This window comes from Gossypium raimondii, chromosome 9 (assembly GCF_025698545.1).
Source record: "Gossypium raimondii isolate GPD5lz chromosome 9, ASM2569854v1, whole genome shotgun sequence".
Classification (NCBI taxonomy): domain Eukaryota; kingdom Viridiplantae; phylum Streptophyta; class Magnoliopsida; order Malvales; family Malvaceae; genus Gossypium; species Gossypium raimondii.
Genome location: NC_068573.1, coordinates 31,047,454 through 31,073,820, shown reverse-complemented (window position 1 = coordinate 31,073,820; position 26,367 = coordinate 31,047,454). Strand labels below are relative to the sequence as shown.

Below are 26,367 nucleotides of genomic sequence, written 5' to 3'. Positions count from 1 at the left end.
AGATGACAATAACCATCCACCGATTTTGCTAGTTATGCTTAAGGTAGCTTAATAAAGTTTTAATTAAATAAAATAATATTAATTAATTATTAATATAAGTATAAAAGATAAACTATAATAAAAAAACAAAACATTTCTCTTCTTCATCTTCTTCAACCGAAGCAAAAAAAAGAAATTTAGGGTTTAAAGCTTCAAACTTTTGGCTAAAGATTAGTGAGTTCAATTTAGTCATTTTCTTGTAATTTTTATGTTTTTGAGATTGTGAGAGCTTGATTTAGCTAACATGTATACCGATTTGTAAAACTGTTAAAGTTTCTAAAAGTTTCTGTTGATAAGTTCTTGATGAAATTGGTGTTGAGTGGTTAGATTTTATGCTTAGAAATGAAAAAGGATTAGTTTGTAAAGTGAAAATTGTTAGTTTTGAACTTAGGGACTAAAGTGTATAAATTTTGAAATTGGTGTAAAATTTCTATAATTATGGATAGTAGATGGCCTTAAAAGGATGTAATTAAGATTGGTTTTCAAATCGAAGCTCAAATTTGAAAGTTATGGCAATTTTGATTTTGAGGACTAAATCGAATAAAAGGTAAAAATTAAAGGGCATTGAATAATGAAATTGAACTGATATATGCTTATAATAGGATGATATAAGATGTGTGGAATTGATAAATTGAATTGATTTATTATCTAGATTGAGATTTGAACCAAACCAATGATAATTGGGAAAAGACAAAATTATCTATTAGTCCTTACAATTCAACTCGTTTGTTGATTTAATCGGTAAGTTCATATGGTGTGTTTATGTTTAAATTGTTATGTATTTAAAAATTATGAATGTATGTATGTTTAATTAAAATTTGAATTGTTTACGATTTGGTACAAAATGTGAGATTTGAATTAAATTGTAAAGAAATGTATATGAACTTATATGTTGAAATTGCCCTGATGAACTTAGTAAAGGTCTTGTAAACATGGAAATGGATTGATTATAGATGATTACAGAGATCCAACATTTGTTGTAAACTCGAAGATACATGTGACACAAGTTTAGCCCGAACGAGTAACTTAATGTCGTTCTAAAGGTTTAGCCCGAACAGGTAACTTGACTTGTATATTTACAGCTTCGCCAAGCAATTTTATGTATCATTATAAAGGTTTAGCTCGAACAGGTAACCTAACATGAGTATATAATAATCTCGGACGAGCAACAGATGTGATGAGTACGAATGTATTCGAGTTCATTTACTAAGTTTAATCGGGTGATTCAAATTAAACGAAACAAGGAATCGAGATGACATATAATGTGTTTAATGCTCAAATGAGGTATTGATGAATGATTTGAATATAAAGCTTTGGTATACATATATGATTACCCTATTCATGATTGAAATGAGATTGAATTGATGATTTAAAATATATGAATTGGTATGTTACATACTTGGCATATTACATGATTGATTATGTACTAAAGTTCACCTTGTTATTGTTGTGATTTCTATGTTAGGCAAAATTTTCCAAATTAATTCGTTTGAAATGTTAAATTGTAAACTGAGGTAAGCTTCTCGTTTAAATACTTATGAATTTACTAAGGATTTAAAATGCTTACCTGATGTTTTTCCCTTTCCTTGTAGATTGCCAATTTACGAAATGTGTCAATCGGATCTACGAGAAGCTCACACTATCCTACTATTAACTCGGTAGTCTTTTGTTCATTTTTTGGCTCGATTATGTGGCATGTACCTAGGTGATTGTTTTGGTAAACTTTGTATAATGCCATAGCATCAAATCTATGTTTGGTATAACTTTGCAACATAGTAAAGCTTGTTGATATAATATGCTTTTGGTGAATGGAATGAGTTAGGTGAATGGCATATATGGGTATGAATTAACATGTACAAATTGATGGTTTTGAATGAAAAGATGCATGTTTGAATGGATGTGAATCAACAAGTTGAATTGTTAGTTTTTGATGTCAAATTGTGGAAATATTGCATTGGAAAGCTTGAAATGGCTGAATATGATGTTTTGGAATGTCTTTGAAAAGGTTTTGTGCAAGAAAATGTTGTGCAAAATGCACCAAATGGTTAGTTTGAAAGGTTAACATGAAATAGGTATCAAATGACCTAAAATGTACCAAAAACAGAGACCACGTCGCAATGTTAAGTGTTGGTCGTCGTGATAAGATTCAGACTCCAGGCCACATCACGATGATGAATCCCGTTGTTGTAACAAGGAGGCCATTTGGCCAAGTCAGTATGTTGTGTCGTAACGAGGAACCCCTTCACGTTGTGATGTCAACCTGAACTTTTGAAATTGTTACAAATTGGTCCTTGTTCATTTTCGAGCTAACTTTAGAGCATATGTCGGCTCATTTAAGTCCTGAAAAAGGTTTTATATCATGTTTAATGCTTGAAATGAATATGTTTGTATTTTTTATGTTTCAGATTGAATGTTAAATGATTGTAGTTGCTCCAGTAATGATTGTAGGATTTTGTAGTTCAGACTTGAAGATTGGGCCGGGCAAAGGGTGTTACAGGTGGTAAGCATATGAAGTTTTGAAAGTTTTACTCTTGGAAGTTTCTTTAAGGTAGTTTTTAGAATATTCTATACTTCCTTAGCTAACACGCATCTGGATGTTCTTTTAAACTCATATGGATAACCTCTATTGGAGATAGCACGCAAAGCTTTTGAGTTATTGCAACATTGTCTTCCTCTGTCATCTCAGTTGCTTTAGGTTTTGAGATTTCTAAATAGTTTGTGATGGATTTCATCTAATTAACGCAACTTTCTAGGCCTTCTCATCAATTGACTTGATGAAAGCTCTCATTTGAGCCTTATAGTATAAGTAGTCTGACCCATCAAGTAGTGGTGACCATGTGGTTGATCATCTTCCTTTTATAGCCTCCATTTTAATTTACCAAACATAAAATATTTATTAATTGAATTAGGTGTTTCTTTGATACCAAATAAACATATGTATGATTATATAGTGGTAATAGTAATGGTCATAATAGTTAAAACAACAATAACAAACTTATACATAAAGATTGTTAATGCAATTTGGATTAAACCTACATTTACGATGACAAACACTCTCAAAGATGGTTTCTATCTTGAAAATATCAATGCCAGACTATTTTTCTCTTTGTTACATAAGTTAGCAACACACAATTAAATAACCAACTAAAACATTAAAAAGCATTCTCCCAAATTAACTTCAACTTTGAAAACTTCCACTAAACCTTGCCTTCAACCTCTTATCATGATTGCCACAATCTTTTTAGTCTCGAGGACTTTTTGTCGCATATTAACTTACCTTGTAAAAGATAAGTACTTTAAAACTTGTTTAAAACATTTAACCATTACTTCACTTTTGTTGCATGATAAACAATAATTGATAATACAATAAATTAGTCAAAAACTGCCAACTAAATCTATTGTTGTTAGACTATTGTGGTTGTCGTTGTTGGCACAAGTCAGTTCATAACCTTTTTACAACTTAGTATTGTAACAAAAAATGAACTTTTTCATTAGTTCTTAATTTATTCTCATTCATGACCTTTTATAATTTTCTTATTTTTCCTATTTTTTAGTTTTTAAAGTTATCCAAAAAAATTGAACCATACAAATTGAAAGTCCAATTGATTCGACCTCCAATTTAACTTTATCAACTATACTTGAGATTCAAATTTGATAAAGAAGAGCAAACAAACACGCCTAAGCAATCACTATTCTTAATGTAGCAAGACCTTGACAATCACTATGCAAAAAACACAAAACTTCATCTGGAGGTGCATGGAAAATGTGAGTTCAGAGCAACCCTTGCCTCGCCATTGTTGTTGCTTTTACCCCATCCGCCACCCTATTACCTTAACAAAACACATGCTTAACCTTTACTTCCTAGCTACGCCCAATCAAAGATTTAAGTAAGTGGAAAATCGAGTTAGTTGGGGGTAATATCCTTAGTTGCTTCAAGCATCAATACTGTCACCAAATTATCCGACTCAAATGTTACATGTCGTTCGCCCAATTCTCAAGCTCTATAGAAACACTTATGCCCTGTAACACCCCTTACCCGTATCCAACACCGGAATAGGGTACGAGGCATTACCAAAACACCTACACTTGTAAACGTATTTAACCGAGTTATAAAATTTCATCAAAATTAAAATTTTCAAAATAATTAACATGTTTCTATAACTTTTCACAATATATCCTCAAAATATTATAATCATAATAATTAGGGCCTGCGAGACCCGATACATACTCATGCAATTTAATGCTTCATTTCCATTTCATTCAATTCGCAATTTCTCATGCTCATAATTTAAATCATATCACTAGAAATTTCCATTTAATTCACGTACAATTCAATGACATCAAATTCAAAACTAATACGTATTTACCATTTAACTCAATGTTTATTGATTATACCATTCAATAACACATTTATGAAATTCTCAATTTAGCAATGAAAATATCACTTTAGTTTGAATAACAACATCGTCCTGATATAAATACACTACCACTTATCCATTTACTTTAATTCTTTTGGGCCCATTTGTCACTTACCATCCTTAATCAAATTAGGGAACGGTCACGGAAAATTGAGTACTTCACTTTCACTTTGCCATAGTATAACTATGGTCTTACGTATGATCACTTATCACTTGTCCCTGATCAGATAAGTGTAGCCACCTATCACTTTGTTTCTTGATCAGATAAGTGTAGCCACTTATCACTTTGTTTCTTGATCAGATAAGTGTAGCCACTTATCACTTTGTCTCTTGATCAGATAAGTGTAGCCACTTATCACTTTGTCTCTTGATCAGATAAGTGTAGCTAAAGCTATCACTTATCACTTTGTCTCTTGATCAGATAAGTATAGCCGAAGCTATCACTTATCACTTTTCACTTGTCACTTGATCAGATAAGTGTAGCCGAAGCTATCACTTATCACTTTCCACTTGTCACTTGATCAGATAAGTGTAGCTAAAGCTACCACTTATCACTTTGTCACTTGATCAGAAGTACTCAAATCCGGCGTTCAGCTCAATTTGATCATTTATTCATATATCAGGCTTACCAACATGTGTTAATTCATAAACCATTCATGGTATTATTTCATGCCAAATCATATACTGAATATACCATACACACATACTATGAAACTTTATTTTCACACATAAGCTTAAACCATGACCAATAATGCACAAAATAAGCATCATTCATATTTCATCGTTTATGAGTTATAATCAAACATATGACCATTTATACACGAATCATTCATATATTTCCCAATTTTCCTCCTCCTCCTCTCCATTCCACATCCTTAATGTGTATAACACACTTAAACAACATTAACCATAATTTCAATATTCACTAACATGTATATTCAAAGCTGTTTATCCGAGTCAGAGTCACTAAATTATTTTTATCCGGAGCTACAGAGCTCCAAATTAAGATCCGTTAATTTTCCCTGAAACTAGACTCACATATCTTCATACCATAAAATTTTCAGAATTTTTGGTTCAGCCAAATAGTACAGTTTATTCTTTAAAGTTTCCCCTGTTTTGCTGTCTGACAGTTCCGACCACTCTTCACTAAAAATTAATTATCTCATTGTACAGAATTCGGATGATGTTTTAGCTTATTTCTTCTAAAAATATACTCATTAAGGATTCTAACCATATAAACTATAACTCATAATAATTTTTGTACAATTTTTAATGATTTTCCAAAGTCAGAACAGGGGAACCCGAACTCATTCTGACCTTCCATTGCTCACATCATTTCTTTTATAAGAAACTAGACTCAATAAGATTTAGTTTCATATTTTATTCATCCTCTAATTCAATCTCTACAATTTTTGGTGATTTTTCAAAGTTACACTACTGCTGCTGTCCAAAACTGCTTTAGTGCAAAATGTTGATTTCCATTTTGCCCCAAATTTCACAGTTTATACAATTCGGTCCTTTCTCAATTAACCCCTCAATTAATCTAATTTTCTCAATTAGTACTTTACTAGACATTATAAGTTGTTACACAACTATTGAAATTCAGAATTTCCACATATAACTCTATCTTCAAACTCTTTTACTATTAGGTCCCAAACATTCACTTTCTATTCAATTCTTTCAATAAAATCAGCATATGAACAATTTAAAGCTCTAATTTCATGCTAAATCATCATATACTTCCAGCACATATTCATATCAACTTTCAACTTCTTTCATAAAATCAAAACTAATGAATTTAACAAGTGGGCCTAGTTGTAAAAGTCATAAAAATACAAAAATTTCAAGAAATAGTCAAGAATTGAACTTACTTGTAATAAAAATATGAAGAACCAGCTTGAATAAGCCCTTCCATGGTGTTTTAGCTGATGAGAATTCAGAAAATGAAGAGAAATCTAGATAATTCCACTTGGGTCCTAACTTTATTAAGCAAATTTTGCAATTTTCCAATTTTGCCCTTAATTCTCCTTACTTTCTTGCTGATTTCATGCCTCTGTTGTCCAGCCCAAATAGACCTTGGGTCTATTTGCCTTTAAGCCCTCTTCCTTTTATCATTTAAGCTATTTAATCATTTCCCAAAATTTTGCATTTGTTACAATTTAGTCCTTTTGTTCAATTAATTATCGGAACTTTAAAATTTCTTAACTAAACTTTAATACTAACTTTTAACACTCCATAAATATTTATAAAAATATTTATGGCTCAGTTTAAAATCCCCGAGGTCTTGATACCTCATTTTGATTCTAATTATTTTAATATTTATTTCTAGTGCACTATTTACTATTTCAAAAATTTTCCTAACTTCATATTTAACTTATACTTACTAAATTAATAATATTTTCTACTCATTTGTCAAATTTAGTGATCTCGAATCACCGTTCCGACACCTCTGAAAATTCAAGCCATTACATTTTTTTTTCGTCGGATTTGTGGTCCCGAAACCACTGTTCCGACTAAGCCTAAAATCGGGCTATTACATGCCCTCCCCACAACTCTACCTCCAACACTCCATAACATCCAATGCATCTCATAAATCCAATAACCCATCCTCCAATACTATCCCAAATGATCCCCTCCTCAAGATGCCATACCTATATCAGCTTGAGAGGATCTGTCGACGTTAATCTTACACCACTTTCATGACGGGCACTCCCACTTGTTCATATGATATATTGTGCTACAAGCAGAGGCAAAGTTGTGCCTCCGTAAACTATAACTCTTTTCATTGTAGCTTGCATTTGAAGGTTTTTCTTCAGCCACCTTCCTTCTCCATATATGGCATGTCAAAATCGATATAATTTTAAAATTTATTCTCATAACTACGTTTTGAGAGTACAAGCTAAAAATCACAATTACATTAATTGAATCAAAATTTATTTTTATTTATTTATAATTAATTTTATTTTTATAATGTGAGAATAAATAATTTATATTTAAAATAATGAAAATAAATAAAAATACTATATAAAAGTTATAAAACAAATCTTATTTTGTAAAAAAAATCTAAAAACTAATAATCCAAAACTAACATGAAAAATTTGAAAATCGAAACAAGCTAAATTGATTTATAAATCTTAAAAAACTCTATCAAAACAGATCACCACATTCAACAAAGAGTTACCCTCAGATTGAATTTTCCAGATGTTCTTTAAAAGAATTTTATGAAGTCAACATCCCTTACCACCAGGCGATTAACCACAGTTTCACCCCTCCTATTAATAAAGATTGTGTACAACTTTAAGAAATTGAGATAAACATGAGTGGATGCAAGGAATATAGATGACTGTGGCTCATATATATATGCTAAAAATAGGGTAATGATGGCAAAATTTTGAAAAGCAAAGCAATGAAATGATAAGCAAGGTATGAACAAATAGAGGGGGCAGCTGCAGAGCAGAGGCCTCATTATGAGAGGATAATGTGAAAGCCGTCACACACGGCGCGGATGGCATTGGACACCCCCAACATACCTAACACAAACACCCTGTCTTTCATTTTCTTTGTCTATGTATATTTTGTCACGAAAAGTTAATCATGGAAATCATTCCATCAAATTAAAATGATTTAAATTTAAGTTTGTTTGTTTGATTAAAAATAATTTCTGGAAAATAATTTATTAATATTTTCTAGTGTTTGGATGAATTCGTGTAAAATATTTTATGCTGTTTGACAAATTTCTTGAAAATATTTCATAAAATTATTTTAAATGAAACAAACATACATTTGAGATTAATGATAAAGAATTTAAATGAAGTAGTAAAATGATTACTAAATGATGTTAAGATGAAATTATAGTAAATAATGAATCTTCATGATGTTAAAGGATTAAATTATAAACTTTTGAAATTTATAATTGAAACAAGAGAAGTAATATGCATGAAAATTTGTTATGTGAAATAAGATATTATAATGAATTATTTTATTAAAGTGCTTATATGATGAAAAATAAATTACATGGCAATAGGGCTAAATTGAAAAATATACAAAAGTTTAAGTATGAAACAATTTAATATGTGAATAAGAAAATTACGATAAAAAGTTTAATGAATGCATTATGAGATAATGAAATATGCATAAGTATTATAAAAGTGAAATTGTGGAAAAATATGATTTTTTTATGATAACAATGATTAAATTGTTAAACTTGAGAAAATATGTGGATGAAATAATAAAAGTGAAATACATAGAAATTTGATATGTGAAACAAGATATTGAAATAACTTATATGATTAAAGTGTAACAAGAAATAAAACTGATTTAATATGATTAATTAGTGAATATTGAACTTTTATGACAAAAATGGACTAAATTGAAAATTTATGAAAGTTTATAAGAAAATATTTAATAAGTGAAGAATGTAGTATAGAATGTAATATCTCGGTGTTTTGACCCAATGTTTGGGTTGGCAATAGGGGTGTTACAATGAACAGAGCCTTTTCAGTTTAGGAAATATCTTACGGGAAAAATCTTGGTAAGACATTTTACGGAAATAAGAGGATAATTTTACGTTAAATGAAAAACTTTTTACATTAACTATCTTATTTTACTTGAAACAAACATCGAAAAAAGTTGAAAATATTTTATGTATTTGTAAAAAAGTAAATTTATTAATTTAGTTTGATGGAGCCTTCATTAGGAAAATGAAATCTTACGGTTTAATTGAAAAGTTTTAATGTCCTAGATTTGTTGAAAGATTCTTACATAATATATGTTCAAGTCGTAATACATTAATAATTAAGAAGCAAAGGTTAAAGAGTAACGTGAGTAGGGGACTCCCTTTGGATGCCGACAGATTCGGTCCACGGTGTAATATCGGCACGTAGCTTAAGACAAGGGACCCACCTTAGAAAAATGGTTGTAACTGTAAGAGTTTAAAACGACGGTCGCCTCAGTGCTGTGCTGACGCTGGAATTAGGTGAAAGTGTAATGAGATTAAAGAAGGATTGCTTTTCTCATAAAGTTTGGCTATTTTTGTACTTTCATATAATAAATAATAAAAAACTACCTTCCTTGTTTTTCTAATGGTTAAAGTTTCTAAAAGGTCCCCGTAGTTTTTTCTTCTTGAAAATTTGATCTTTCTATTATTTAAGGATCAAATCTTAGCTCAATAGTTGAATCATTCAAGTCACTAAGTCTCAACCCAACCACTAGTTTGATCAATCCAAAAAAAGGAAAAATTCTGAAAAATAAGTAAAAATTAGAAAAAACTTTTAAAATTTATAAATAAAAATAATGACATAAACATCGATTATACAATCTAATTTAGGTTTGCTTTTTTATTTAAAAAGTATTTAAATGGGTTAAACTTATTGGGGTTTTTCAGTTTGGGCCATTAATTTAGGGTAAATAAAATTAATTCAACCAAATTTTTATCAATTCAACTGTCCACACTTTAACTCCAATTCACTCTAAAACTGATCTCACCCTTTATTTTCAAACTGATATACTAATTGATCTAATCTAATTTACACAGCAAAGTAAGTTTCAAACCAATTTTGATATTTAAAAGATTTTAACAAAATGTTAAACTCAGAAAAAGATGTTAAATGTTAATGTTAAGAATTTAATAAAATATTAAAATCTTAATTAAAAATATCGTTTAAAAAAGTTAGCGTAAAAACTTAAGTAGTTTCACACTTTTATAATTATTTACAAGATTAATATTTTAACAATCCAACAGTTAAAAATATCAATATAATTGTATTTATCATGCATGTAAATTTCCTAACAGATTCGATATCTCTTTCATATTGATTTAAAATGCTCTATACATTAATATATATTCAAAGGTTGAATTTTTTTTTACAAGCAAATAGTTAGAAGTTTTAAAATTTACATAAAATTTCACATGCATTGTCTACATGAATAAACCATAAAATATAACGGTTGGATTATTAAAACATTAATCATATAAATAATTTTTACATCGTAAGTGAACCCTTCCATTAAAAAAACAAATAATATCATCAGATCAATTATTTACAAATATAGATGTATTTGCGTAAATTCCAAGACATTTTGATCGAACAAAATGTAAACAAAAAATCATATAATATTAATACCATAGCATAGCTTAGCCTTTATATTTTGTTAACATTCTAAACAACACTTGAATAATAAATAAAAGGAACCTAAAACTTGTGAGAATGAATTTAAAGGATTAAGCTATGCTTACAATTGTTAGAATCCTTTTGTTTCCTTTCTGCCATGAAGAAGATGAAAAAGCCAGTAGACATCACTTTTCCCTTTCTGGTTTCACCGCACAAAAGATATAGGTGGAAACAATATTGGCTTCTTCCTTTTTATATGCATTTAGTTAGTTCTTCAATTAGTTACAAGATTTTTTTTTTTTTTGACAAAACTGATTTAAAGAAAAAAGAAGAGTCAAACAAATTAATGTACAAAACGATTCATTTTTGCTGCATTTAGTATCAATTTTTCATGGTTATCATACCTTTTAGGTGCGACTCTATCGGCTTTTACCGGTTTGCTTGTCAAGAGAATAGGCAGAGGGCATCATGAACTAAAATCAACTCGGTTGTTTCTGCAATTCATCTTCCTGGTCAAAAATAAACACAACAAAGAGATGGAAAACTGATTGGATCACGATAGCAAGCTCGGCCCATTCTCGGAAGCTGTCCGGCCACGACTAGGATTCCTTGACATCTGAATATCGTGTGATGATTGAGTCCTTGCTTTTGCATAGGGAGCACTTCTTGATGCAGCTGAAGAGAATGAAATATAAGTTCGGAATAGAAATGAAAAAAGATGTACAACAAATGTGGCTTTGTGCAAACTTTGATTTTATGCGAAACTTTGCAGGTTTTAATTAATCACTACCATAGGATGTCTCATGTTCATACGATTCCCAAGGGATCTAAAGCCAAACAATTTTAATATTAAAAATAGTTATTCACTAAATAAACTTGTTATAGTAATTGACTAATTGTTATGAGATTTATCCCGAAGGTACTAACCTGCAATCTGCTGTGCTCGAAGGATATTCTGTCGCCGTTTCCACCAACATATTGAACAGATAACAAGAAGTACAAGAGACAAAAATACAGCAAAGGCAATGCCAACCTTCGCACCAGCAGAGAGGTGGGGTCCGCATTTTGGTAGTCCAGGTATGCCGCAGAGACCGTGATTATCGGTAAAACTGCATGGAAATTAAAGTAAGTATCCGGTATAAAAGTTGCAATAATAGACGTGCAAGTGTATGATTTTGTTTGTATCTTTTATTAGTATTTCATTCCTTTTATCATCATCATGTGAAAAGTTCATTCCTCTTTGAGAAACATTGCATTGCAGACCAATACTAATGAGATTCTTAGAACATACTTGAAGCTAGCACCATTCAAAAGCCTTCCTCCGAGTGCACTTGGGACTCTTCCAGACAGAGAATTGCCGTTAAGATTCCTGAAAAATGAGAACTTAAATCAAACTCCCACTGTATTAGATTTCCGGAGTTAACCAACAGGTTGAAAACTTACAGTCTGCGTAATGCAGTCAACTTTCCCAGGCTTTCAGGAATTGATCCGTTAAGGAAATTGTAGGAAAGATCTCTGCAGATATATGTCCACACATTATATCAACAAGATGGATGAAGTTTAGATAAATATTAAACGATGAACTGAAAGATCATGGTCTTTCATAACCCATATATTATTCAGGCTCAAATTGTCCTTTAAGAGAAGAAAGTAAATATTATGCATCCAGAATTTGATGGCTATCAAAAGAAAAGAATGCAGCTAACAACTGAAATGGATGCATTGTTGATCTACAACGCATTAGATATGATGATTTATATCAAACCTACCGCATGCTCATGCAGCAAATACTAAAAAGGTCTACATTGAGTTCTAAGTTGTTTTAATCAATAGCACATACACATTTGGAAAGTAAAATTTCTAATAGAGAAAACTTTTGGTTCCCTGGAAAAACTCCTCCGAACGCTATAATGTGTTTGTCTTTAAAAATGAAAAGGAACAAACAAGTTAAATAATATCCATCACGGAGGAAACAGACAAAGGGTTGTATATAGAGGGACAATCTTGTAAGTGTAGCACAGTTTATACGCATGTAGATTATTATTTCAAAGTTCTGCATGAAGATGTTAATACAATCACAAGTGTCTTCAAGAAGGACAAGAAATTATGCTGCACTTACAAGGTTTCTAAGCTGGTGACTGTTCCAAGTGACGATGGAATGACCCCATGAATTGAGTTTCCGCTCAAGTTTCTGTAGAAGCCAAGTACAACATAAAGAAGAGGAAGGGATACTTCGCATGTAAAATTTGTAAAATTAAGAATATGTATGCAACAGTTTGTGAAAGAAAAATAGAAGCAACTAAAATGAAAGTGATTGAGAACTTTTTGCACTTACATGCTCTGCAGGTGATGTAGTTTGGATATTTCATTAGGCAAGGAACCCCTCAGACCTTGATTGCCGAGACCACTGATCATGCAGAAATAGAAGGAAATTACTTATAACATAGCAATATAAATGATGAAGACAATTCATATTAAGCCATGCATGAATCTCATCGTAAGGTTGCAATTAGAACTTTAAAACACGTACGCTCTAGGTTCACAAAGAATGCACTCATTATCCAGGAAACACATGCTATAAGTATACTTGTGCACCACAGCGCCAGTGCATGGCAAGCAGACATTAAATGGAAATTAAGTGGTTTCTTTCCAAAAGCTAACATGCATTTAATTTTTCACGTCTTCACAGTAATTAGGATCTTAGGAGTCACAGCTGATGTATAAATGAATAGAGTGCAGAAATTCAGGCCTAACGGATTAGGGAAAACCAAATCTAAAGAGAAATGTAGGGAAAGCAAATGAATAGAAGCAGCTTCGGCCTTTACTTGCTTCTCATATCTTACAAGCAGTGCTGTTAACAAATACAAACGAAGTGGATAAGGCTCATTAACTAGAAAACTGTGAGTACATATGAGAATCTTTTAGGAAACTCGTAGAATTCTTAAGGGATAAGATCCATTATCTAGCAAACAGGAGTAATCAAGTGGCTGAGAATGCTTAGAGGTAGTTAGGTGCATATTTTTCCAGGCTTGTGAATAGCACACACTTCTCCATACTTATAATATGACACAAACAAGGTAGAATGGTATTGGTTAAAACTTAAGAATGCAACATGTACTGCAGATAGCAAAAAGATGGAAACAGTTTATGATTAACTGCTTCCTTAAAGTGGAAAAAGTTCACTAGTAATATAGATAAAATATGTTAGTAATATCCCTTTGGACATTAAATATGCATAGGAGGCTTTTATCACATCAAAGAACAGTGGAAGAGGCCATAGCAGAGACATCAGTTTCCTCCACATAAATTGTGAAACCGACATAAGAAGATTGAAAAGAACGGATAATATCAGCAGAAACAAAAAACAAAACAAAACTCAATGATAAGACAAAAGATCAAGAAACTACAGGCCATCAATGAACCACTTTCCGCCAGATTTATCAAAATGACAGTCTGCTCCACTCCATGGATGCTCCTTGGGAACACATGGGTCTCCATTCCACCCAAAACGATTAGGCAGCCCCAATGATTTCTTCAATGCCTGCAAAGCCCTAACTAGAACCGGGAATCTTTAACAAGTTAGTAAATGTCTGCCACCAACCAGAAAGAATCTTGTTCATGCATACGCAGTAAAAAACAATTCCCAATACTGGATCCTCTCATACACAGAATAAACAGTCGGCAGAAGTCATAGAAGCAAAACTATATAAGTAATAGCAGAAAGTAATACCTTCTTCAGGAGAAGTTTTGGACTCAGCAACTATAACTTGAAAGACTTCAATGGCAGTAAGGATAGCATGATTTCCTTTTTTGGGGTGAAGGGTTATTGTCAGAGTCCTCCCACTAAGAGCAACAGTTGTGTTAAGTACAAGTGCAGTATAGCGATCACCACTCATGCCCACAACATCTACATTTTCAAATACAGTGCCACCATTTATCAGGACATCAAATACCCTCTTCCCTGCACTGGTGATGGTAGCATCAATTTCTGCAAAGTGTAACCATATTGAATAGTTCTTATTCGGATCCACATCCATCGTATAAGCTAAATCAGGCTTACTATCAGTACTAACAACAGCACTTTGGTAAAGCGCTTCTGGATAGAAGTTCGGCACAGTTGAAGCTTTTTTAATGCCACTTTCAGTAGATCTCGGTGCATCAACATTTTTTCCAAAAGTTCTGATGGGATGCCAAAATCTATCTCCACCCCAATGATCCCCACTATAATCTTCATCAAATTTTGGCTTTGATGTGCCGCAAGTCAGTCTTGAAGTTGTTTTCAGGATTACACCTCTACCCCATTCTGGTCCAAAATAGTACGCTTTTTCATCAATTTGAAGAATTTCAATAGAAATAATTGTTGGATCTCCACGACCGGTACTGTGGAAGCAAATAGATACTGAGCCATCCAAAAGAAACACAAGGGCTTCAGCAAACACCTGTTCATCATTTTTAGACCAACCTGATTTCAATGAATGAATTATGGTGCCTTCAACAGATACTTCAAATAGAGGTTCATTATCAATCTCATGCTCGACTAATCCAAAGAAGATCCTCACAGAATAGTGCCCCTTTGGTACTCTATTAATTATGTAACAATTTTCTGGTCCTTCAGACAGAGGGAAATAGCGAAGTGTTTTTAGTGGAGGAGTGATATGACTTGGTGCCGTTGCATTAGCTGGAATTCCCCCGGTATATGCAAAATCTTTATACCAACGTGTATAGGTTGGTGGGGTGCGGATATTTTGACGAGCTCCACAGCTTATACGCATAGCATAAGGTGCTGTGGTAAGAAAACATGACCGAGTTAAAAACAAACCAAACAAGAAGAAACTGTTAAATAAGAAAATGAACAGCAAATACTCGTTTATCGACAAGCTCTAAGCTACAAATGAAGCAAAATAAACAATATACATATGATAAGCAACTCTTTCGTGTTTTCTTGTTTCACAAGACAAAGTTCCATTGTAGTACACTTTCATTTTACCAACTTAAAATTCCAAAACAACAATAGATACTTCTAGAATCCACAACCAATCAATAGATTCTTCATACCTCTCCCCATTAGGCCTTGGAAGAATTGTTATATTTCTTTTTCTTAATAAACTAATTTGTTGCTTAATTCCTTTATTAACTCCACCAGCATGGCATACAAAGTACCAAAAAAAACTTAAAAATTTTCCTTCGATCATTTTCCTACATTTCCTCGCATCCAAACAGGATCGAAACCGAACAACTGCCTAGATTCTTTGAACCAGACCTATTGACTTAAATTTTCCATATAAAAAAAATTCATATCCACGACCTCACAACTCATTATCATCAACGCGAAACACAAAATCACAATTCAAAAATAAGCCAATCTAGCAAATCACTGAAGAAAGAAACGAACCGTACACTGAAATATAGAAAATTAAGAGTCATTTCTAACAAGCTCAATCAAAATGCAACTAATCTAACAATTCAAATATTTAGATACCTAACCGAATCTCGAAGTAACCTCAAAAAATTATCCAAATAAAAAAATTCAAAAAGAAAGACACAGGAGTAGTGTGGAAGCTAACCAGGCCGTGCTGATGATGAAGAAATAGATGCAAAAAGGAAAACGAGAAGCCATAAGAGAGTAAATCTTAGCATCTTAGCTTAGCTTAAAGCTTTCGAAAATTCTCCCTCTTTGCTTTGCTTTGCTTTTTTCTTTATTTTTCTATTGCCTCATTTTCACATTTCTCTCTTATCTTTTATCTTTCTTTTTTTAAAGCTTATTTAGTGTGTAACTGAGTGAGTGAGAGTGTCTTTGGCTGTTTGCAGTGAAATAACAGTCAAGGAAAATTTTAAGGTAAAAATATATTGTTAATCCCTGTACTTCGCAAAAATTTGAGATTGAATCCCTATGCTTAAAACGTTAAAAATTAATTCCTTTTTTTGATTTAATAATCTCAATCTAATTACTAAAATCATAAGTATTTTTTATTAGATTGTTTTAAAATTGAAAAATAAGAGGATTGAATTTTAACATATAAAGTATAGAAACTAAATCTCAAATTCTGTACAAATATAGGGCTAACAACAAATTTTAACCAAAAATTTAACCTTTTTATTTCTTTTTCTTCGTCAACTCCACTCGTGAACGAGATTAGATGTAAAATTTTGTAAATTTAAATATTTACATTTTTTTGTAAAATTTGAAATTCAAAGCTATTATTTATATTAAATTGGAGTATTAGTATTTAAAATTAAAATCGAATTAGTTAATTATTTATACTAATATAAAAATATGTATAAAATAAAATGTTATTAATTAAAATATTTAAATTTAAATATTATCAAAACTCGTAACATTCAAATTCTTATTTAAAAAATAAATGGAATACCTGTAAATATATAAATTCGTACTATTAATTGTGATTGATGTTAGTACAAGTGAGCTTTATTAACTGTGATGGACACTTTTTAATCCGACGGCTGTAAAAAGGTCATTAGCATAATTTTCTAACTGTACGAGTTTGATGGGCGGTAGAGATTTATTATTAGGGGCCCACTTTTATGTGACTGGTAAATGACATAAGAGGTAGTTGGCAAAGCATCTTTATGAAAAAGATATTTAATGATATTTAATGCATTATTTGTATTAAATTTAATATAAATAAAATATATAAAGTATATACATTAATTGTTTAAATATCGAATTAAGCTGATGTTTATATATTTATTGCTATTTCCACGTAAACAAGAGATGCGATTGTGGGAACAGACGACAAAAGGCACGTGACCAGGCGGAGGGTGCGATAGTTCACGGGATGACTTTGGAAGGAATTAAAAAATCCTCTGAATTTACGTAAATGGCCTTTTCCTTGGTTTTTTTTTTTTGTTTAATTTCAGTTCTCAACTTTTTATATTAATTTTGTGTTTTGATTTTTAAAAATTTATTGAAGGAAAATATCTTTTATTTTTCGTGGCTCTTCAATATCATTTGATAATTTTTTAAAGATTATAAATATTTCTAAAAGGAATATTTCATTTGAAAAATAATTTCTTGTACACAATTTTAAGTTATTTTTATTATTTTAAATTAAAAATATTTATTTTACATGATAAATTATCATAATTTTTCATTTGTATTCTAAAACCAACAAATGCGGATTTTTACATGAATATTATAAATATATTAATTGATTACTTAAATAATATGGCATTATAATTATTTACATAAATAATATGAAATGATAATTAAATTAACTGACAATTTGAGTTTCTTATGATGCGACGGAGATTTTATTTTGTTAGATTAATGTTTGACTGTCATCTCGAATTTTAAATCACCATCAATGATGGGAATTTAAATGAAAATTAAAAAATTTAAATTATTATTCAAAAGATAAAATTTTAATAAATAATTTAAAATTTATATTATTTTAATAAATAATAGTTATTTTTTAACATTTTAATAAAGGAATTAAATAGAATCAATGTTTGTTGTTGATGATGATGCAGTCCTAATACCTTGAGACAGTGGAGAAGTAGTTACATTTGGCTTTTGGTTGTGTGCCAAAAGTAAGCGCAAGGCAACTTCGCTAAGATTTCGGATCAATTGCCTTTATTTATTTTTTTCAAAATAATTTTTTTTTATCATTATCATTTTATTAATATGGATAAATAAATAAATAAATATGGACTTTTAATGACAATTCCACAATGTCTCAAAGGTATGTTTGTAAAAAAGCTGACTTCAATCCGTCGGTTCCATGGTTCAACATTAAATTGATTTGTTAATTATGAAACAGAATAATGATAAATTTAATTCTTAATGTTTATAATCTTTGTCAATTTAACATTTATTGTATTTTGAGCTAAACTTGACTATTAATCTTTTAAAAGAGTCAATTTATTTTTATTTAACATAAATGCTTGACTAAACCATTAATTTTTTTAATGATATTGGTGTGGCAATACGTGTGATAGTCTACGTGCACTTCATGACAACATGGAGTTATTTGCTCTTATATGTCACGTCACAAATAATTTAAAATTTATAAAATGTTCAAAATAAAAATTCAAAAAATATAAAAGTTCATAAAAATTATGAAAAGATTAGCATGAAGTAAATGCGAATTTATATAAAGCTCCCATGTTTAAAAGTTAACATTTTAGTTGGTATTTTCGATAAAAAATTAATTTAATTTTTTTCAAATAGTTGAGTATCAAATTTGATTTCTTTTAAAAGGTTGAGACCCAAATTTAACTCTCAAAAGAATAAAGATCAAATTAACAAAAATGTAACTAAAATCGATATTATACCTTACAAATGAAGTTTGACTAGGATATTAGAATTTGCATACTTATTGAGTGACATATATAGTTCTAAGGTAGATTTATTTTAGCCAATTAGCCTTTAATCTTATTACGTGCGTATGTCATGTGTAAGTTTTGCCCTTCTTTTTTTTTTTCCCTCTTCATTTGCTATGCTTTATATTAGTCATTGATGGGACATGTATTATGAGTGATATATTGTAAGGGTGAAGCTAGAATTTTTTCGAGAAGATTAAAGTTGAATTAGAAATTCTCATAAGAGTTAAAATACAATTTTACTATTATATTAGTTTATAATTTTATAAAAGATAATTATTTGGTACACAAAAACTTTTTAATTTCACGAGTGGAGTTAATTTTTTGTGTCATTATAAGTTATAGTTAAAAATTAAAATAAATAAATAAATTAGACATGTGATAAAATCTCTAGCCGTTGCTAAAATTAAAAGATTTCAATTGTCAGCATACCAAATAATTAATGACTAAATCAAAATTTTATCATTTTAAATTAAAATATAATTTTACTCTATATTAATATATAAAATTATAGATTTTAAAGGAATCCAAGATTCTGTGGCTGCCCCTAATTTGTACTGTAATTATAAACCCTTAAAAGAAAAGAGTAAGATGAAGAATATTTCCCTCTCAGGTGCATATATTTCATTTATAAAACAACATATGATGAAAATAAATCTTGGTCGTGTCTCAACATGGCTATAATCATTGCCTTCTTTAGGGTGTTCAAATTGTAGGACAATAATAGCTAAACATGAAATTGTCTAAGGTTCCTCTCATTATCATCATCATTCATATTGCCTTATTTTATTCTATCTTTTTCAAACTGAATATTCTTTTGGTAATAAAATTGTGGTCTTTTTTTATTTATAAAATTAACCTAAAAAATTTAATTAATTATATAAATGACCTAGTTTTTTGATTAAATATGTAAATGACCTAAAATCTATAGTGAAAGTTGGTGGAGTCATAGAATTTGGCGCCACCAACATGCTACGTCAGCAATCGGGATAAAAAAATCATTTTTTTGGTAGAACCATGTAGAATAGCACCACTAGTTTCCAATGTGATTTTTTTTAAGTTTTCTAATATTTTAAATATATTAGAAAATGTTAAGCATAAATAATTTTAAAATTTTAATATACTTAATATATTTTTAATAGGTAAAGACAAAAAATATTTTCTTAAAATATTTAAAATTTTAAAATGTTAAGCATAACCAATTTTAAAATTTTAATATATTCAGTATAATTTTCTAAAATATATTTTAAAATTTTAATATATTTAATATATTTTTAATAGGTAAAGAGAAAAATATTTTAATATTTAAAATTTTAAAAACTTAAAAATTTTAAATTTTAAATATGTTAAAGAAAATGTTGAGTATAACCAATTTTAAATTTTAACATAGTTAATATATTAAAATATATTAAAATTTTGAACCTATTAAAAAAATTTAAGTATTAACCAATTTTAAAATTTTAATATATTTTTAATAGGTAAAGACAAAAAAAAAGTTTTTTCTTAATTTATTTAAAATTTTAAAAAGAAAAATGGGTGGGCAACTTTGGAAATTGGTAGCGCTAATTTATTTTGCTCCACTAGAAAATGAATTTTTTTAAAAGTTCTTCCATTTTTTCAGAAATTGTAGTATTTCCCTAGTATTTATACAGGTAACGTTATTTTACATGACTCCACCAAAAAATTAATTTTTTATCTTAGTTGCTGATGTGACATGTTGGTGGCGCCAAACTCTTTAGCTTCACTAACTTTCACTGTAAATTTTAGGTCATTTACGTGTTTAATTAAAAAATAAACATTTATGTAATTAATTAAAATTTTTGAAAAAGCCCAAATTGTGGGACAATGACTAAAGAAGAGACTCCACTCGTGTCAAATTCACAACGATTATTGAGGCTAGTACCAAATAAATGGACATATGATTAAGGATTTATATGATCAACTTTATGGTGAACCGATAGCAATGAGTCACATCTACATCATCATTTACAAATAACAAATAAAGCGAAAAAAAAAATGATAAATCAATTCAAAATTTTATCTCCTAAATTAAGTAGTTGACTAAAATGATTTATCGTCGAGAGTTATCAATTAATTTTTCGAGTTTAATAAATTTGATTTGGATAAATTTAAATTTAAATGAAAAAAAACTTTAATTTTAAGTTAATATGATTGAATTTGACTCAATTCGAATTATTATAAGATAAATTATAAGAATAGTCACTTTTGTTTGTCTCAAATATTTTATAAACTTATGTTTGAAATATTACATTTTAGTCACTTACATTATTGTTTTGTTACGAAGTGGTTACTCTGCCATTAAGCTTCGTTACCTCCCTAAAAGCAATCTTATGTGGCAGCTTAAATGGGTTTTAAATGTCAACTTAGATGTCTAACTAGGACGAAAATAGGTTTTTAATTAAATAAATTTAATTAAATGAAATTTTAAATTAATTACACATTGAACTGGAAAAAAAAATTGTCAGTCTCCTTTTTCTTTTAGTTTTCTTTTCCATTTTGACTAAAAAAACTATTCTCATCCCAATTTGACATCCAAGTTGGCATTTAAAACCTATTTGGACTGCCACATAGGGTTGTCGTTAGGGAGGTAACGGAGCTTAATGACGGAGTGACTACTTCATAACAAAATGATAACATAAGTGACTAAAATATAATCTGAGACAAATAAAAGTGATTATTTTTATAGTTTACCCATTATTATATATAAATAAACAATTTACTTATTCCTTAAATATTATACATTTAATAAAATTTAATAATTAATATTCAATGAATAATAAATTCAAATTAAATACTCTTTACACTATGGTCAACATGACAAGGCAATTACCACTATATAACCAAAAATAAGGCTCATTTTAATTTAGTTTAATTCATAATTTAGCTATTATATACATTTTGTATTTAGATTTTGATACTGAATTATTTTTTCATCTCAATTTATTTCAAAATAAAATGGTTGGTAATAATAATGTGACACATTTCTTATTTTTATTGGTTATTGGTAATTTTAGAGATAACATGTGATGAAAATGATATTTCAAAGTGCCAAAATGAAACAAAATGAAATACCAAAATAAGAAAAAATATAGTTCAAAAATTAAATCGTGATGTCTTTTAATTTTGCGGTGATTTTCATCCATGAGATATTTCATGATTTTGTTTTACAAAACTATTTTACTTGCACATAAATATTTAGTATTATATTGTGTTTGGTTCAAAAATATTATATTCTCGAGAGTAATGTAAACATTATCTTGAGCCGATAATATTAGACTCAACAATATTAAGATTCTGGAATATATAGGTGATCTCAATATCACCTTTTTTTTAGGTAATTTTGCATTCCCTTAAATGTGTATTTTGAAAATTTTACTTTAATTTAGATGACTTAAACCAAAACAAAATAATAATAAAACTAATAAATCAAATTCTATAATTCTTTCATATATTCTTCAAGTATTGTTTCAATTATATATTTAAGCCGAGAAAAGTTGACATTTTATCCATTACATTACATTGTGTTATATATTTTGTCTATTACGTTTGGCTTAAAATATTACATTTATAACAAATTTACCAATTTTTATTTATTTTTATCATTTTGGTCAAATTTGCTTTTAAACCACAACAAATAACATTTTTTAAGTGAAAAAGGAAAATATCTCATACACCACTTTTGGAGTTTTTTTGTACTCTAAGAAGTGGGTTAAGAGTGTGACTTGTATATTTCTTGTGGAATCCCCAAAAAACTCACAGGTTATAAGGGTAAGCGTTCGGTCGAATCGAATCGAATGAAAATGTTTTGAGTTAATCGAGTTGGCGAATCCTATTTTATCATCCTAACCCGATTTGAAATTTTTTCGAATTGAGTAGAGTGAGATGAAATTTGAATCAAATCGAATATATTTGTTCAAGTTAAATTAAAAAAAATGACTTTGGATCATTGTAACCATTGTCACTCATTATAATCAAATTTGCCCGCCGTACTCAAATTTGTTATTAACTTTGATCTTCTCATAATTTATTTTTTGATCTTTTATATACGGGTTAGCTTATTTGCTTGCTTAGTTGCTTCAATTATCTTCCGATTTTTATCACCATGTATTTTGAAATTAAAAATATATTAAATATAAAAAGTTGATTTTAATAAAATTATCTTAAAGATAAAATATGTGAAATTGATACCAACATAAAATTTTAACACGATATTTTATGGCATCATCAATAATTCAATTTTAACAAATTTATAAAGATTTAATATGATTAAACAATTCAATAATATAAATAGTATAAAATGTGGAATTTAATTTAATAATATAAATAGTAGATATAAATAAAATTATTACTATTTAGATTTAGGGATATTTTTTGGATGATTTTTTTATTTGGGGGTAAATGGTAAACAGTAAAAGTTTAGGGGAAAAATAAAAAATTTTGAGGGTTAGGGGAGTAAAATTTTGGGAGAAAGTAAATGGGGTAAATAGCTAAACAAAATTAACCTTGTCGCACATAAACCAAATACCCCCATTAGTTTTTATTGGAAGATGGTATTCGCATTTCATAAAAGTGATTTGTATAGTTAGTATGCATTAAGTCCATTTACCATTCATTGAATGAAAATGGAAGCTAGAGAGAACAAATGCAACAACATTACATTGCAAATCCATGCGGGGCAGCAAGGCACGCTTCGAAGAGCGCTGAGATCTGGGCAAAGCCATTTGACCAAAACCGGGTCTTCGCCCATGGGATGAACACCATAGATTTTGCCTGTCCAAACATAACATAGGAACCAAGAAAGGAAAATGGAAATAAAAATAGAGGTTACTATCAACGAGGAAGGTGTTGGCGTCCTCCCCATCTCCGATCGCCTCACAACCCCCTTCAAATGCTGGTGAATCACACCGACGTTGGAATAGCTGGAGTCGTCATTCCCTCCTCAAGCTCCATATCTAGGGGTAAAAAGGTAAGCTATGAAGCTCAGACCTTCCTTGGTGATGACCACAACACCAACTTTTCGGAGGGTCTAGCCTTGTCACTATCGGAGTCACTCCTTTAATGCATCGGCTCGTCCAAAAGCATGGCCAAAGAAGTTATTGCACCGGAGGAAGGAAAGAGAAGAAGGAGAAAATAGGCTTATGGAGAAGGAAGAAGACTAAGCCACCAGTCGTAGATGGCTAGCCGCTCAGGATAACACACTCAATAAAAATAAGGTTTTTTTAGAGAGAATGTGGTGGCGGACATGAAAAAAAGAAAAAAGATTTTATTACCTAACACCCCCTTAATTTTTACCATATTCATTAATGCAACTTGATACGTCCGTGATGCTTAGCAGGTGCTTTTACGGTACTTGGCTTAACAACACGACATTCCCTACACGGCGAGACAAATGATCGAAGCAATTTCCGGCCGAACCAAGGTTTCGAGCCCATCGTCTCTCTTTTACCTTGATTCCTCACTTCCCCATTCAATTTCCTCTCGCCATCGCCGCCAAGAGATGGTGGTCGTGATTTCAACAAGAACTCAAGTGGCAAGAGATGACCGCCACCGGAGTCTGGTCGGGAACTTTTATTCGAGTCATGGGGACTTTGATCTTTGTTGCTTTGATGATTTGGAGGGTCGATGCATACGAGGCTAGTGAAGGAGAGAGAGTAGTCGAGTGATGATGAATTGCTATGATCGGCTGCAACATCCATGGAAATCTTGTTTTACTATTGGCTTCCCATTGACAATGGTGTTACATATATATCCACCTTGTTCCATGCGATATTCGGATGTTTGTTTTTAACTTTAATTTTTCTAATGTTTTCTAAGGTACTTTTCTCCTATTTGTTTCATTAAAAATAGTTTTTATTTAAAATAGTTTGTATGAAATGCTTTTAAGAAATTTGTGAAACAATAAAAATATTTTATACAAATTCATCCAAAACACTAGAATGTATTAACTTTTTCAAGAAAGTAAGTCATTTTCCGTAAACTATTTTGAGTGAAACAAACAGACCTTGTATTATTAAGTACTTGGGAGATTCCTAATTATAGGATTGTATCAAATTAGTCTCTATTATTAAATGGATCAATTTAGTCCTTGTATTATTAAAAAGAATTACATAAGTCCTTATTGTATAAGAGTTAACATTTGTTGTATAAAAAATATCTTGAATTTTTTTATTTTCAATTGTAGTTCAATTCCAAACAAAAGATTTCATTTACGAACCATAAAAATTTTAAAAATATTAACTTTGTTAAACAATAACTGTTAACTACATTCTAATTTGGTCTTATTTATTGTTTTTGATAATAAAAGGACTAAATTGATTCATTTAAAATAGATGGACTAATTTGATACAGTGCCTATAATATAGGGATCTCCTAGGGAATGTCACCCTAAATATCATAATCATCAAGATAGTGAAGTCTAATAATTTGAGTGCATTGTTTCACCAGTTACATCTTTGAAACCTGTTGGGTGGATTTAACAAAGGAGCTGGTGAAATAAAATAATAAAACTATGTCTTTTATTTCTTTAGATCTTAATGAACTTAAAATGATTCTGTCTTTTTTGGTAAAACAACCTTTGAAATGACAAAGATGGGAAATGTTGGTTTATGTTTAACTGTTGTTTGCCAAATGTTTTATCTCTTGACCTATTCAATATAAATCACAAAATTCAAATTCCAAATATATTCAAATAACATTGATACATTAGAGAATATATTTAAAGGAAAATTTACAGTCTTATGTGTCTTGAACTTATATTAAATGCGATTAATATAAATTTTGTAATATTTTTTGATTTTTTAATAGTCGGTAATTAAAAGAAAATATTTTCTCAATTCTTGTTATAGCTATTGCAGCCCCTGGAGCAACTATTGGATCAGCTATTGTGTCCTCGATTTATCATAACAGAAAATCAACGCGTATCAATCAATCAACTTTGTTGAATAAATAATAATATTAAATTATAAGTGTTGACACTAATTTTTTGTGAAAACGGGGTCGACTTGGATTTTGAAAATGAAACGAAAATGAGAGTCGCCACCAATCTTTTATTATTTAGGTGTGATTGGATCACCTCGTGAAGTAACCATTTTAATAAAAGTTTAAATTTATTAAAACAGACGTTTTTGGTCTACGAATTTTCAAAAATAGGTTCGGGAGCCGGTTACGCACGAGGAAGGGTTAGCACCCTCGATGCGCCCAAAATTGATACCTTAGTTGATTATTTAATTTATTTATGTCGAAAGCTGAAAGTTTGAAAAGATTTTAAAATACGATCCTCTTTTATTAATGTTGATTTTAAAATGCTTTAATTAAATCAAAACGATTGCTAAAGATTCTCTCGTCTCGAGATATCAGAGTATCACAACCCATAAGTTAGGACGCGATACTTTGAACTCCCGAGCACAAGTTTGTCTTTAATTTCTATTGAAATTTCA

General features: G+C 29.9%; 1 protein-coding gene across 2 annotated transcripts; it reads right to left on the bottom strand.

Moving 5' to 3' along the window:
- Positions 1–10,551: 10,551 nt before the first annotated feature.
- LOC105798978 (receptor-like protein 4) lies at positions 10,552–16,337 on the bottom strand. 2 transcript variants are annotated; one of them, XR_008188845.1, is made up of 10 exons: positions 16,132–16,337; positions 14,298–15,350; positions 13,975–14,122; positions 12,903–12,974; positions 12,687–12,758; positions 12,011–12,082; positions 11,859–11,936; positions 11,495–11,676; positions 10,972–11,242; positions 10,552–10,815 (listed from the first exon to the last, which is right to left on the bottom strand). XR_008188845.1 is itself a non-coding variant. In XM_012629269.2 (9 exons), the coding sequence occupies exons 1-9, from the start codon at positions 16,202–16,204 to the stop codon at positions 11,121–11,123; spliced, it is 1,872 nt and encodes a 623-aa protein (XP_012484723.1). In that variant the 5' UTR covers positions 16,205–16,337; the 3' UTR covers positions 10,552–11,120. The 2 variants fall into 2 exon arrangements, 1 of the variants encoding a protein (XP_012484723.1); XM_012629269.2 differs by having other exon boundaries at positions 10,552–11,242.
- Positions 16,338–26,367: the final 10,030 nt, after the last annotated feature.

What these genes read in the sequence shown, in the direction of transcription:
- LOC105798978 (XM_012629269.2), bottom strand. Translation starts at nt 16,204, where the DNA reads ATGCTAAGATTTACTCTCTTATGGCTTCTCGTTTTCCTTTTTGCATCT. An exon ending in CAAAACTTCTCCTGAAGAAG is followed by an intron (nt 14,123 to 14,297) that starts GTATTACTTTCT and finishes TCCCGGTTCTAG; the next exon opens with TTAGGGCTTTGCAGGCATTG. An exon ending in GTCACCAGCTTAGAAACCTT is followed by an intron (nt 12,083 to 12,686) that starts GTAAGTGCAGCA and finishes ATATATCTGCAG; the next exon opens with AGATCTTTCCTACAATTTCC.